This window comes from Centruroides vittatus, unplaced genomic scaffold, assembly GCF_030686945.1.
Source record: "Centruroides vittatus isolate TY-2023 unplaced genomic scaffold, ASM3068694v2 contig_16, whole genome shotgun sequence".
Classification (NCBI taxonomy): Eukaryota; Metazoa; Arthropoda; class Arachnida; order Scorpiones; family Buthidae; genus Centruroides; species Centruroides vittatus.
The window spans coordinates 72,879-85,986 of NW_027120979.1; the positions used below are offsets into that span (position 1 = coordinate 72,879).

General features: G+C 32.2%; 3 protein-coding genes across 3 annotated transcripts in view; 2 read left to right on the forward strand and 1 right to left on the reverse strand.

The window, feature by feature from the left end:
- Positions 1 to 13,108, reverse strand: part of LOC136968805 (zinc finger protein 39-like) — a 69,887-nt gene that overhangs the window by 34,067 nt on the left and 22,712 nt on the right. The gene's annotated exons all lie outside the window — the stretch shown is intronic.
- Positions 1 to 13,108, forward strand: part of LOC136968803 (zinc finger protein 28-like) — a 74,060-nt gene that overhangs the window by 4,683 nt on the left and 56,269 nt on the right. The window lies entirely within an intron of this gene.
- Positions 3 to 4,778, forward strand: LOC136968808 (zinc finger protein 845-like). The gene is made up of 5 exons (XM_067262847.1): positions 3 to 42; positions 356 to 507; positions 1,850 to 1,913; positions 3,022 to 3,164; positions 3,234 to 4,778. The coding sequence occupies exons 1-5, from the start codon at positions 3 to 5 to the stop codon at positions 4,776 to 4,778; spliced, it is 1,944 nt and encodes a 647-aa protein (XP_067118948.1).

Consider the following 13,108-nt stretch of genomic DNA (forward strand, 5'->3'; position numbering starts at 1 on the left):
CTATGTTCTCGAGATTCAGGCACGACGAACGATCGGACAACAGTAAAAATTTATAGGTCTACAATTTTTTCAAATTATAGTTTAATCACTTCAGTTAACTCTTCAATAATGAAAACAAATTATTTATCACACCGTTCATAATTTGTATCATATATTACCAATATTCAGTTACCCATGACCTTTTTTGGTTTAGAGAGAGAAATAAATCACTTAGTAAAAATATGTATTTAAATATTTTTTGTTAAGAAATTTTCTGTTAAATTAGTAAAAATGAAATCGATTTTATTAAATAATTTAAAATTACTTACTTAGAATTTTTTTTTAACACAAAAAAACTTTGTAAACTCTAAAATAGATTTCAAGAAAGAAGCAATAAAAGAAGAGAAATGTGACATTAAGCACGGCATAAAATCAGAATGTAAAGTTGTTTTAAAAAGATTGGATTTTAAAGTGAAAACTGAGGATGGTAAACAAGTTTATCTCCCAGATGAATACGAAGATTTAAAGGTAAGTGATGAAAATTTTGAATATTTTACACAAGTTAAAATATGCATATTTGATTCTCTGAGTTATTGAAGAAAGTAGCTAATTATAAGAAGAATTTGCCAGATATTAAGCTTTTCAGGCCCATCAAAAGAGCGAAGGTGGTAAACGGCAGTATTATTAAACTTTATAATAATATCATTTGACTTTTCTGGCTGTTATATATAACAGAGAGAAAGTATGGCGAATTGACAAAAAATACCCTTTCCCATAATTTTCACTGGATTTTTTATTATTATAGAACGATAAAGTAATAAAGACGAGCACCATAGTTCGATAATAAACTGGAAAATTCAATAGGAATAGAATACAGAAATTCGCCTACAAAGCTACTCTCCTGCTTTTAGCAGAGAGGAATTAATTAACTAAAAACAGATCTGTAGCAAAATCTTTGACAATGGACAAGATCGAAAGTGTAGGAAGCTTCTGTTAATTGGAAATAGTTCCTGATGAATTCTGATTTGAAAATAATCATTCGATATATAAAATTGATACCGAAGCAATTAATTTTTCAATAATTACCACTTGTGTATTTTAATATTTCAATTGTTAAAATCCCTTGAAAGCAGGCATCACTTTCATCCTCTATATGTAGGATCGCCTCTGTCCCGACATATTTCAGATCAAACGAGCTTTCCTTAGAACCTAAGCCGATATCATTACCACTTCGACAATTTGGCTATGTAATTTGGCTGTACAATCTAAAATATAGCTGAAGAACTACATGCAGATTTTAACAGTCAAAAATGTAGCTTGTAATAGAGATTCGAGAATTTTAAGTTTTCTGTTTATTCGCCTGCAGTTTGAAAAAATTGTAGACCTGTAAAACCGACTGACCGTCTCGAGAAAGAAGTTAGATAAATTAAAGCTAAGACAAGGCATGTAAACCGTACGGACAGAAGGCCCTGATAAATTGTATAGGAACGTCCAATGCAAATCGAAAGTCACGTTACTTCAATTCAAAATTTTCTTCCCGAACGTGTTAGATGACCGGTGCGATATTATTGCCCACAGGAAACGTATGATGTACGGATTCAGGCCACTGCAAATTTGAAGTGGAGAGCATATTTTAAGTTGAATAAATCAAAAATATGATGAATAATTGCAGCCTGGCATTCTGACAATGTCACGATAAATAATTGCTGATATATTTTTGAGAATTGTTAATTTTATAGGAGCATAAATACTTTGTACAAAATTAGATTTAACGCACTTTTCAAAAATATCGAAGATTACAAAATAACGGATTTTAGACATACAAACTTATAATGATTTTCTTTTGTATTCTTGTTTTTGTATTTTTTAGCATGTGAAGAACGAATTCTCCACTCCCCACGAATACTTTAACAAGAATGAAATGAATATCCAAAGTAAGTAACACGTTAAGACTTTATTTTTAAAATTATTTTGAAGATCGGTCTCCATATATCTGTACAATCTAGAATATAGCTGAAGAACTACATGTAAATTTTAACTGTCAAAAATGTAGCTTGTAATAGAGATTCGAGAATTTTAAGTAAATGCCTGCTTCTTATTAATATACCTTTATGAATATAATAAGACTATGCGACTTGCGATTAAAGTTGGGAATTTGGGAACTAAAAGTCGAGTTAAAACCACAGCACTGAATTACAGTAGCCACGAAATCAGGATCCACGCGCGAAAAACTGACAAAACTAAACAATTTTGAAAACATAACTGCCTGAAGATCCGATTCCAGGATGGCTCATCTGCCATGCCATGCATGCAGATGATGTAATGTAAGACTTCAAATACAAAAGCTAAAGTCGAAATTTTCAAAGAAATAGGTTGTGTGACACTTTAGGAATTCTCCATTGACCAGCCTTACAAACGGTAGAAAGTGCTCCTCTGGCCAGATCTAGCTTCTGCTCACTACTCCACTTCAGTGACAATCTTTTTCAGACTCTCCAGCATTAATTTGTTTAGCGCATTCTCTGCGTGCTGAAACATTTTCCAAGCTGTACGTAGGCAGAAGTTTTCCTAGCCAAGGTACCAGCCAAAATTTTTTCGTGGCTTCAAGCGTATGTGAAACAGAATCAGCAAAAAAGGCATTCGAAGATTATAGAACGCATTTGGCTTGTTGTCTGTATTACATTGTCATAGCTGTATTTCGTTTGGATACGTTACAAGGTTATTTATTACACGCCATTTTACTTCCTGATCAACCCTTATTTAAAACAAAGTTTCATGTTGAAACCCAATTTAAAATGCGATAAGGAAACTACAGCTCAATTTAACAATTTTCATTTATAAAAATATTGCATGTTTAATTTTCGGAACAACCAATAAACTAAGCTATTACCTTGTGTTTACGTAAAAAAATTACATTTATATTTTACCAATATTATAAGTACTTAACTACTTACATTTTAATATTACTTAACATAGTTTAAATATTCCAATTTGTGCTTATTAAAATATAATAGGTACTTCATTGTTACTTTTCTAAATTTTCAGTTAATGAAGAAAAGCAGAGTCAAGAACATCATATTCGTCACAATTCAAAAAGAGAAATGCGTAAAAAATGTAATTCCAAAAAGACGAAATCGGTTCGAAAATGCAATAAAATCCAAGACAGAATTAAAAGGAAATACGTCAAGGTTACGCTTGCATCTCATTCTAAACAAAAATTCTCATGTGATTTGTGTAAACGCAATTTTCTAAATAAGGGAATATTACAAGCACATCTGTTCTTCCACATTGGTAAAAAACCATTTCAATGCAATACCTGTAATCAGAAGTTCACGTGGCAATTTCTTTTCCGAAGACACGTGAAAGAACACAACAATAAAAATCACACCGAAATGAATAATAGAAAAGTTGGCGCGAAGTCATCTCCGAAAATTCCTAAAAAATCTTATATTCAGCTCAGACGCTTTCAATGTGACATTTGCGATAAGCGACTTACGTCAAAGCATAATTTACAGAGACACAACAAAACACACAAACCGTTATCTCATTATTGTAAGATCTGCAAAAAAGAATTTCAAAATGAGTCCAGTTTGAAATCACACGGAAGAAGACACGAAGAAGATCGACCATTCAAATGCGATATTTGTAGTAAGAGTTATAAAGGAAAATCTTCTTTATACAGACATTTAAAAATTCATAGCGAATGCAACTATTTTTGTGACACATGTAACAAACACTTTAGAACAAAAGGTCCTTTAGAGAAACATAAAACCGTTCATAAAACTGACGTTATCAATTCTTGTCAAATTTGTAACAAAAGTTTTAAATCACAAGTGTATTTAAGTGAACATATCCTTATACACGGAGATGAATACAAGTATCATTGCAATATATGTAACAAAAATTTTAAAACAAAACGCTATTTGAGACGGCATAAAATCCTTCATAGCGGTAGAAATAATTATTTCTGTGAAATATGTAAAAGAAGTTTTAATTATAAAACTAGTTATGTCAGACATCGCTCTATTCAACATGAAAATATGTTTGTATGCAGTTATTGTCGTAAGCCATTTAAAAGTAAAAGCACGCTGAAAGCACATTCGAAAACACACAATCAAAAGTGCAATATCTGTAAAAAGAACTTTGCATGTAAAGCCTATTTAATCCTTCATCAGAGAATCCATTCTGGTATAAAACCGTTTCGTTGCGAGCAATGTGGCAAAAGTTATACGTTTAAAAATGCGTTAAAACGTCACCAAACGACTCACAACAAAGACGATCGTCCTTACGTTTGCGAAATGTGCAATAAAAAGTTCTGTTATAAATCGAGTTTCTCCATTCATCAGTCCATTCACGCAAAGCGACCGCATCATTGCGTTAATTGTAAAAAGAATTTTGAAAGTGAAAATAAATTAAAATTGCACTTACAATTTTATTGTTCGAAAATACACCCCAAACCGCTACCTTACCAATGTAATATATGTAAACAGTTTTTTTCGTATATTACTCATTTGGAACGGCATCTCGATACTTTCAATTACCAGACACACTTCCGTTGTGACATTTGTAGAAAAACATTTGCAACAAAACTCGAATTCCAGACTCATCAAGACACGGCTCATCTCACAGAAGTAAAATACCAATGCAAAATTTGCAAGAAAGTATTTGGAAAAAGATACCATTTAAATCGTCATATGCAGAGAAATGGTGATTTAAGCGCTAAGAAATGTGATGTTTGCGATAAAAAGTTTTGTTCGTTTCATACCTTAAAACTTCACCTGCGAAATCATCTTTTACAGTAGAGTTTCTCACGTGAAATGAACAATTTAAATAATGATAATATTTTGTTTATATTAATACAATAAATTTGTTTAGTTACATAATATGTAGAAATCTTTAAAATAAACTTTAAAAATTATAGTTTTATGTCTGTGATTTTGTTTATAATAAGTAAAGTTAAAGAGATGTTGCTTTACTTAAAGATATGTTGTATGAACGTTATCTTGTTCTATTTTCATTATATTTCAAGTTAATCTTAAGTGTAACATGTATACAAAATGGAGTTAATTCAGTTAGTGTGGATTATTTCTTTATGAAATTAATTTTCAACGAAAAATATTATTCATAAACGTTCTAGTATCATCTGTTTGTGGTTTATTGCTTTATATATAATGTTTAATTAAAAACAATGTCTCGTAATTTTTATGTAGTTTGCAAAAAGTACTTTTATTGTGAACAACTTTTTTATTTAGAGCAATTTCGTAAAAATCCCATAAATCTGTTTATTTTGTTCATTGTGGCTTCATGTGTGCCGAGCTTAATTCTTCTGAATTTTCTAGTAGCACTCATAGTTCACGCAGAGAAAGAGTAGACACGAGTCAGCCTGATCTGGAAGAATCTATGTCTGATGCAAGGGTTGAAGGAGACGTGAGAGTTGACACATGAATACTGCTTAGCTGCTTTATTTTTTACTAGCAGTACCCTCCATGCGTTGCTGTGAATAAAAATGTATCTATTATAAATGTATAACACTTCTCCCGCAGGAAGGAATTTCGAAAAATCCCTTCTTAGTGTACATTCTCTTGACGTACCCTATGAAAACGCAAAAAACCGCATCTAAAATAGTATAATAGAAGCCGAGTTCTTCACGGTAAGCCTTAATCCAGTCCTTTTCCCTCCCGGTGGGGGATTTAAACATGTATATTATATAAAAACAGGTGCGTATTCGAATGCCATGTTGTGTCAAAATTTCAAAGGAATCGGTAGGAACAAACGAACATTACATTTTCATTTATATAGATAGATAGATGATGATCTGCTTTAGTTCATCCAAATAATGCCTCACAGAAAAGATAACTTAGGTCGTCGTACCAAGGTCTGTAAAAGAAGGTCAGGACACGCTCCCGTGATTCTATGCGGCAGCGGCCATTTTGGGACTTATCGATAGAGTTCACCACACGTGATTTTTGCGTGAGTCGACTATTAAGCTTATGTAAAGCAAAAAACGTTCCTTAATTGAACGTTAGTCCAGTATTTACTTTTTAAATGCATTAATATTGTGTTGGTAAACGCTTTAAAATAAAATTTTGGATAACCTCATTGTATATTCTTTATTATACTTCAAATTTTCTTTGATGTTATTGCATTACTTATTGCTTATATACGTAATTGCATCAGTTTTGGCACCTATTTAATTAGTTTCGATCACGACAGCAAATAATATAAATGTTTTTTTCTATTAAACTATTTGATCGAAAGGTCATATAAAATTGGGGTTGCATAATCATCCGAAATTATTATTATATTTTTGATTGGAAATCACTGGATTTATGCAATTTTAGTTTAATTATTGTCGTATAAAACTGACTGCTCGTAGAAGTTTGCTTAAAACACGCGACTCAAAAAACCTCAAAATAGCGGATCAAGCAATAGGTCACGCGTGTCCTGACCTTGGTCGTACTCGCGGAGTTAGCGCTATCTGTTGGACATAAAAGACTTAATCCTGTCCCTCTTCCCCCGGGGAAATTTCGACATCTATAATATATAAATTCTGATAAGTCGACCCCCCTGAAAAATGAGTTCACACCACACAGCTTATTGTACTGTGTGAACTCATTTTTTCAGGAGGGGAGTCGACTTATCAGACGTCTAAAAAGTGTGAAACAGAAAAACTATCTTGATTTATCCAGTGGTGACGAATTAAACGATGTCGAGTAAACCGAGTTTTTTAACATTAATAACATTAATGTGTATGTAAGTCGGCCGGGACCACAGAAAATGACTAATTAACCTACGGTGTCGAGTTATCCGGGTGACGACATATGAGGACTCGACTGTATTTATTTATTTATTATCCCTGGCATTTCATTAAAAATTATTTGTATTATTCGTAATATCATTTAATTTATCTTGTATTCCAGAATTATACTTTGTAGAAATTCACCCCAGATCTACTACTATCCTGTGTTGTATTTTGCATAGTAATTAATTTTCAATTTAACTGCTGAAGCAAAACTCATTACATCTATCATTTTGGAACGTGTTCTATATTCTATACATTTTAAAAATATATCATCACCTACGCAAGCAACATTGTCTCCAGTTTTAACATCTTCCACTAGTACAGTATACTGAAAGTGTGGTTAGCATAATTTTGGTCAATATGAGTTATATATGGTGTGTACGCTTTAACAAACAAATAATCATTTATTTGTAAAGAAAAAAAAGAATACATGATAAATATCGTACTACGTCGAGATAATTACCTATATACCGTAGGTGGGGCGAAAGAGAGAGCGCGCACAGAGCGCACGGGGATAAATACTATGGAGAGGGGGAGTACAGATCCCGTGTCTGCTGAATGAATTAGTTCTCGAAGATAGTTCGTAACTTTAGGTCTCGCGTAGTTGTGGTCACAGATGAGAGGGATGAACTATCAGTAGCCGAGGTATATGGCGATACAATAACGCAAAGGTCTTCGACAAGGGAACACACGATTGATCATCTCCGGGATAGGCGACGTATTTAATTATTGAGGGACCGGCAACGACTTCTTGCGTCATGGAGAAACTGGCGACGACTGCCTGAATTGGCCGCTATTTGTCACGTTAAATGACCCCTCTCCAGCATTTTTGTATTCTACACAAAAAGTCGACCCAAAATCCCAATTTTTAACACGTTGGCTTTTGCGCGCATAAAATAGCAACATGGAAAACTTGGATAATTTTTCAAAACTCCTTCCTCGTGATAAAAGTGATTTTTATGAAAATTGTTCTGGCGCTTGAACCATGCACTGCATTGACCTAAAATTTCACAAAACTTTATACGAGTCCTGTTGATACATTCTGTAAAAATTTCATTAAAATCGGAGATCGTCAAGTAAGGTACTGTAGCACCCTTGACATAGAAGGACCCAACTAAAAATTTAAATTTTTGAGCAAGCATTACACATAAAACAATAAACAAACAAAAAGCCACAGAAAAGAACGTTATTTCTTTTATTTAACATTAATTTTATAAACAAATAAATACAAAGTTTTTCACTATGAAAACTGATTCCATTATTGTTAATGCTAATTAACTTTAACTAGAAATTTTCTCGTCAAGCATAACGGATATTTTTTATGAGAAAGTAAAGATTGAAGAATTGAAAAGAAATTCAAGTCGAACTCGATGTTATAATGCCGTTTTTTTTTTTATAACTCTTTCAGCCCTGTGGGCACTAAGAGGGCCTCTTTTAGTAGGCCCATTATGGGTTCGGCCAGGCCCACAATGGGGCGACCGGGTGGTGAGGGACGGGGCCCGACATATCCGAACGGACCACCCCCCGAAAAATTCCTGGGGATTATTCGATCCGTTCGGATTCGATCCCGGGTCCCCCAGAGCGGTGGGCTGCCACCTTGACCGCTCGGCCATCCGGCCGTCAAGTTATAATGCCGTTTCTGCAGTCCTTGTCAAAGCCATTCTGACTCGATGTTGCTCAACTCGGACTTCACGGCCTTCAGAAGTCTCAGTTGTTATTCTTTTAGATCTAGAAGTTACCAATCAATTTTACTCTTATGCCTTCCTCTATGCATCTTTTTCCGACAAAATAGCGATACCTTTTCATTCCACGTTCATAAAACAAAGGCATTACGTTAGTTAGATGAGCGATAACGGGCTGGTTTGCACGTTACTTCGGATTAGATAATAGAACGTCACATTGTTACTGTGCGATCATCGATCAGAGATCAGAGATCAATAAAACGTTTATTCTGTAGCTAATATTTTCGAAAAATAAGAAGCGTATACTTCTCGCCAGAACATAATACGAATATGACCAAAATTTCATTTCAATTCGACAGAAATTACAGGGGTTATAATTTACACACAGAGACGACGGCTTTTATATTATTAGTAATTTAAACAACGTCAGTATTAGTAGAACGAGACGATGTTCTAACAATAAACGTGAGGAATTTTTATATTTAAATAGAATTTCTGCGCTATACTTTTTTCTTTTAAATAATTCTACCTATTAATAATAATAAGCTGTCTTTCTTACGTGAATTCCTTAAAACACCTGCAATTTTTTTGCAATTTTTCTGCAAAATTTTCGTTATATTCGTTTTATGTTCTGCCGAAAAGTATATGCTACTTATTTTGCGAAAATTGTAGCTACAGAATAAACGTTTTATCGATTTTGCATCGGTGTTCGAACTTACGTTGCAGCGACCACATTTATTTAATGCCGGAGGACCAAATTTTCTTTCAGTTTCAATTTTTAATGTTTGAAAATGGCGTATTTTATGCTTATTTCATTAAATTTTAACGTTAAAAAAATATAGCCGCATCGTATCACTTCTATATGAATGTTTTAAAATCTTTCCTAGTCACCATGTGACATTGTATTAGCCAAACGAAAGTAATTATCTAACGACACTGTTATTTAGAACGTTATCGCTCGTCTCACTAACGTACGTACATACAATTCGTCCTTGTTTTATCAACGTGGAATTAAAAGTCTCGCTGTTTTGTAATAAATAAATAAAAGAAAGTGGCCAGGGGAAAGCTTAAGAGTGAAATTGGTCAGGTGAATTTTAGATCTAAAACAATAAGAACAACTGGTATCTTGTTAAGTCCGACTTAAGCAACATCGAATAAGAATGGCTTGTCAAAACCTTAATTTATTAAGTATTAGTAACAACACTTCACGCATATCTCGGAATCTCTACTCTTCTCAATTGTTCAATCTCTGCTTTCTGGTAAAAAGTATTCCGTCAGTCTTGACAGAGAAATTTCTCATTGTCTTATATTTCACGAAATATTTAAGTTATGAATCCAAATATATTATTCATTATTTAGAAATTTATATTGTATTTAAATTGTTCTATCATTATCTTAGAAAATTTATATTGTATTTAAATTGTTCTCAACACATTTTACAAGAAAAAACATTATTGTGAAAGACGACTTTGAACGTGAATTTTTAAACTATAATTTGAGCAGAATATTTTATCACAAACATCAATTTCTCAACGCTTAAACCTGTATTTCTCTGTATATGAACATCTAAACAATATTAAATATTGATATTTTCCTCCTGTGGGATGAGCAGCCTCTCGACGAGTTTGAAATTCCTGTTCTGTTGCAAACTTTCTGTTACAAATGTCACAACAAAAATGTATCTTATTACCAAAAGTATTCAGATGTCTCCAAAATGCAGATTTCCAGCTAAAAGTCTGTTTACAAATATCACATTGGTAAGGAAGTTTCTTCCAATCTCTATCTTCAGACGACAAACTTTCAAATGGCATTTTAGTTTGTTTTTAGTGTCAAAACTTACTTTACAATTAATGCAAGGATAACGTTTTTTTTACATGAATCCTTTGATATCTCGAATGACTTCTTTTATCATAGAAGTGCTTTTTACATACCTCACAAACAAACGGTTTTATGTCGAAATGACTATTTGCATGAATAATAAAGCACCGTTTATCCTTAAATTCCTTATTACAATCATTACATTTTTGAATATGAATTTTCGAATGCGCTTTTATCATATTTTCAGTTTTGAATGACTTATTACAATATTTGCATACAAACATCTTTTCGTGTTCAACCAAGCGATGTCTGACACATGTTAATTTATTATTAAAACCTGCGTTACATACGTCACAGACATACTTCTACCGCTGTGAAGAATTTCATAGTATTTCAAACAGTGTTTTGTTTTAAAACGTCTGTTACAAATATCACAAGAATACTTGTATTCATCGCTGTGTGTAACACTATGCTCTTTTAAATATCACACGTGAATTTTTGTTTAGAGACAGATGCCAGCATAACCCTGAAGTATTTCTTTTTAATCTTTATTTGTACTTGATTGCATTTACTAATAGAAGAAACAAATTTTGTCTTGTCGGTATTATTCTTATAACGATTCTCTCTATTTGAATTGTGTTGAATATCATATTCTTCACTCTGTTTTTCCTCCTAAATTGAAAATTTTAAAATATTACACAATGAAGCAATAAATATAAAATTACATCATTAAATTATACTAAGTAATATAAAAATGTAATCACTTAAAGGAACTCCTTTCTCATGTTATAAGTTTAGCCCACAATATAAATGTTGTAATGTTTATTATTAATGTAAAAAAATAAATAATTTTTTTTATTTTTTCGTGCAATTGGTTAGCAAATAAACGTGGCTAAATCGCCTGCTTTTAGAGAGAGAATGTAAAGTACTGTTCTAAAAAACAACACAGTGATGTGTACAACAATGTACTATTTTCTAGATCAGAATGAAGCGGAGCGAAACCCAAAATGTATTTGTGTTGAAAACGATAAAAATGACTTTACTTTACAAAATAGTTTCCTTGTATAATAGATCTGTGACGAAGATAATATCTAGTTATCAGAAAACTGCAGGAAACTTTAGATTAAAAGCTAATGCAACAACAAAATGAGCATTTAAAACAAACTTGTAATGTGTTACTTACTTTGTACGTTCGTTTCATTTCAGTTAACGATTTCGTCGGAAGTGAAGAACTCATTCTTGACAGGCTAAACAATTTATAAACAAAAGATATATTGTATAGGAAATCATTATGAGTTAGTAAATCACATATGTTGTTTTGTAATTTCTACATATATTAGGAGTAAAGTTAAGGGGTTAAAACTAATTATCTGTCAGATATTCTGTAGAAATCACTTAAGCTTTTCCAAAAATTATATTTATATACTTAGAAAATTCATAAAATAAATAGATAAATTGTCGAAACATTTCATGAATTGTCTGTCTCATATATGTCAAGCCAGAAGCGACGTTACATTTAGAGGTTAAACATTTTTACTATAGTGTTGTATTTTACTGTCTGTTTCTGTAATGAAAAGATTCCTATTACTTTCGGCTCATCAGTGCCGAGTGGATATAACCACTAAACCCTGGTAATTGGTTGTTGATTCGCGCCTAGACAGCAAGTTGAGTTTTCAAGGGTTTTCTTCGCCTTAATAACAAATTAATAGGAGCGAGTTTGATATAAAAGCCTTCCCGTGGACATTTCCCCTCGGCAGATCACCCACGCGTCGCTTTGCCGTTACCAAATCAACTCGACTTCATGTTACTATAGACTTATGTAACTACCCTTTAGCACCATTGCTATTTAATGAGGTGAAAAATAAATTTTGCCTAAATTCTTACAAGTCCAAGAATTGGCTGTACATAGTGAGGGAAGTCAAACCATATCTCGCACCACGTGCTGCACCCATTGTGGCCAGGCCAATTAATCGATGGGTCTAGTATAAAAAGTTACTGTTTAATTTTCGGACCGATTGCAGACAAAGAAGCAAGAGAAACTCCCTACAGACTAACATGTTTGAATTAATATAACATTAATTTAGTATTTAGAAGTGGTTTTCAATACAAAGTACACTTAAAATTTGCCAAAAATAACTCCTTGGTGCAGATACTTTCAACGATATAAAACTCTCTACATAACATACATACAAATATAAGCTACGAACTTTGACTTATATATATATATATATATATATATATTAGCACCTGCATTTCACATTTTATATTATATAACGTTAATTCATAAGACAAATGACAAATTATCTTTGTTAAACAACGTAATTATTAATTCGGCAAATTAATAATTATTAAACACACGAAGAACCCATTCTTTTCAGAATATCAAAGAAATATATCAATAAAAACAATAAAACAAATACCAACAGACTTTATGCCGTTTACTAAAATTAAATTCTCTTTCATTTCATAAAAGATTAAATTGGGATTTTCTCTGTTCTTTAATACTGATAAATTGAGTTGACAACCTTACTATATCAAGGCCAAATATTAATATTACTAAATTATATTTGAATCCATATTCATAATATGTAAAATATTTGCAAATTTCTAAAATATTCGGACCTATGTACGTGTTAGCTTCAGTATCTTGTTTTTTTCAGTTATAGAAATTTATTCAAGCAATTACAACAGAAGCCTCGTGATTCTATATGAATATGTAAACGGCAGTTTGTTAGTAATTAAATTTTAAAGTATATGATATCACTCTATTGTTTTATATTAGTGATACTGAATTGTTTTCTTGTTACAATTATATTTTAAATTCTAAAAT

What these genes read in the sequence shown, in the direction of transcription:
- LOC136968808 (XM_067262847.1), top strand. Translation starts at nt 3, where the DNA reads ATGTTCTCGAGATTCAGGCACGACGAACGATCGGACAACA. An exon ending in CGACGAACGATCGGACAACA is followed by an intron (nt 43 to 355) that starts GTAAAAATTTAT and finishes ACTCTAAAATAG; the next exon opens with ATTTCAAGAAAGAAGCAATA. An exon ending in ATGAATACGAAGATTTAAAG is followed by an intron (nt 508 to 1,849) that starts GTAAGTGATGAA and finishes TGTATTTTTTAG; the next exon opens with CATGTGAAGAACGAATTCTC.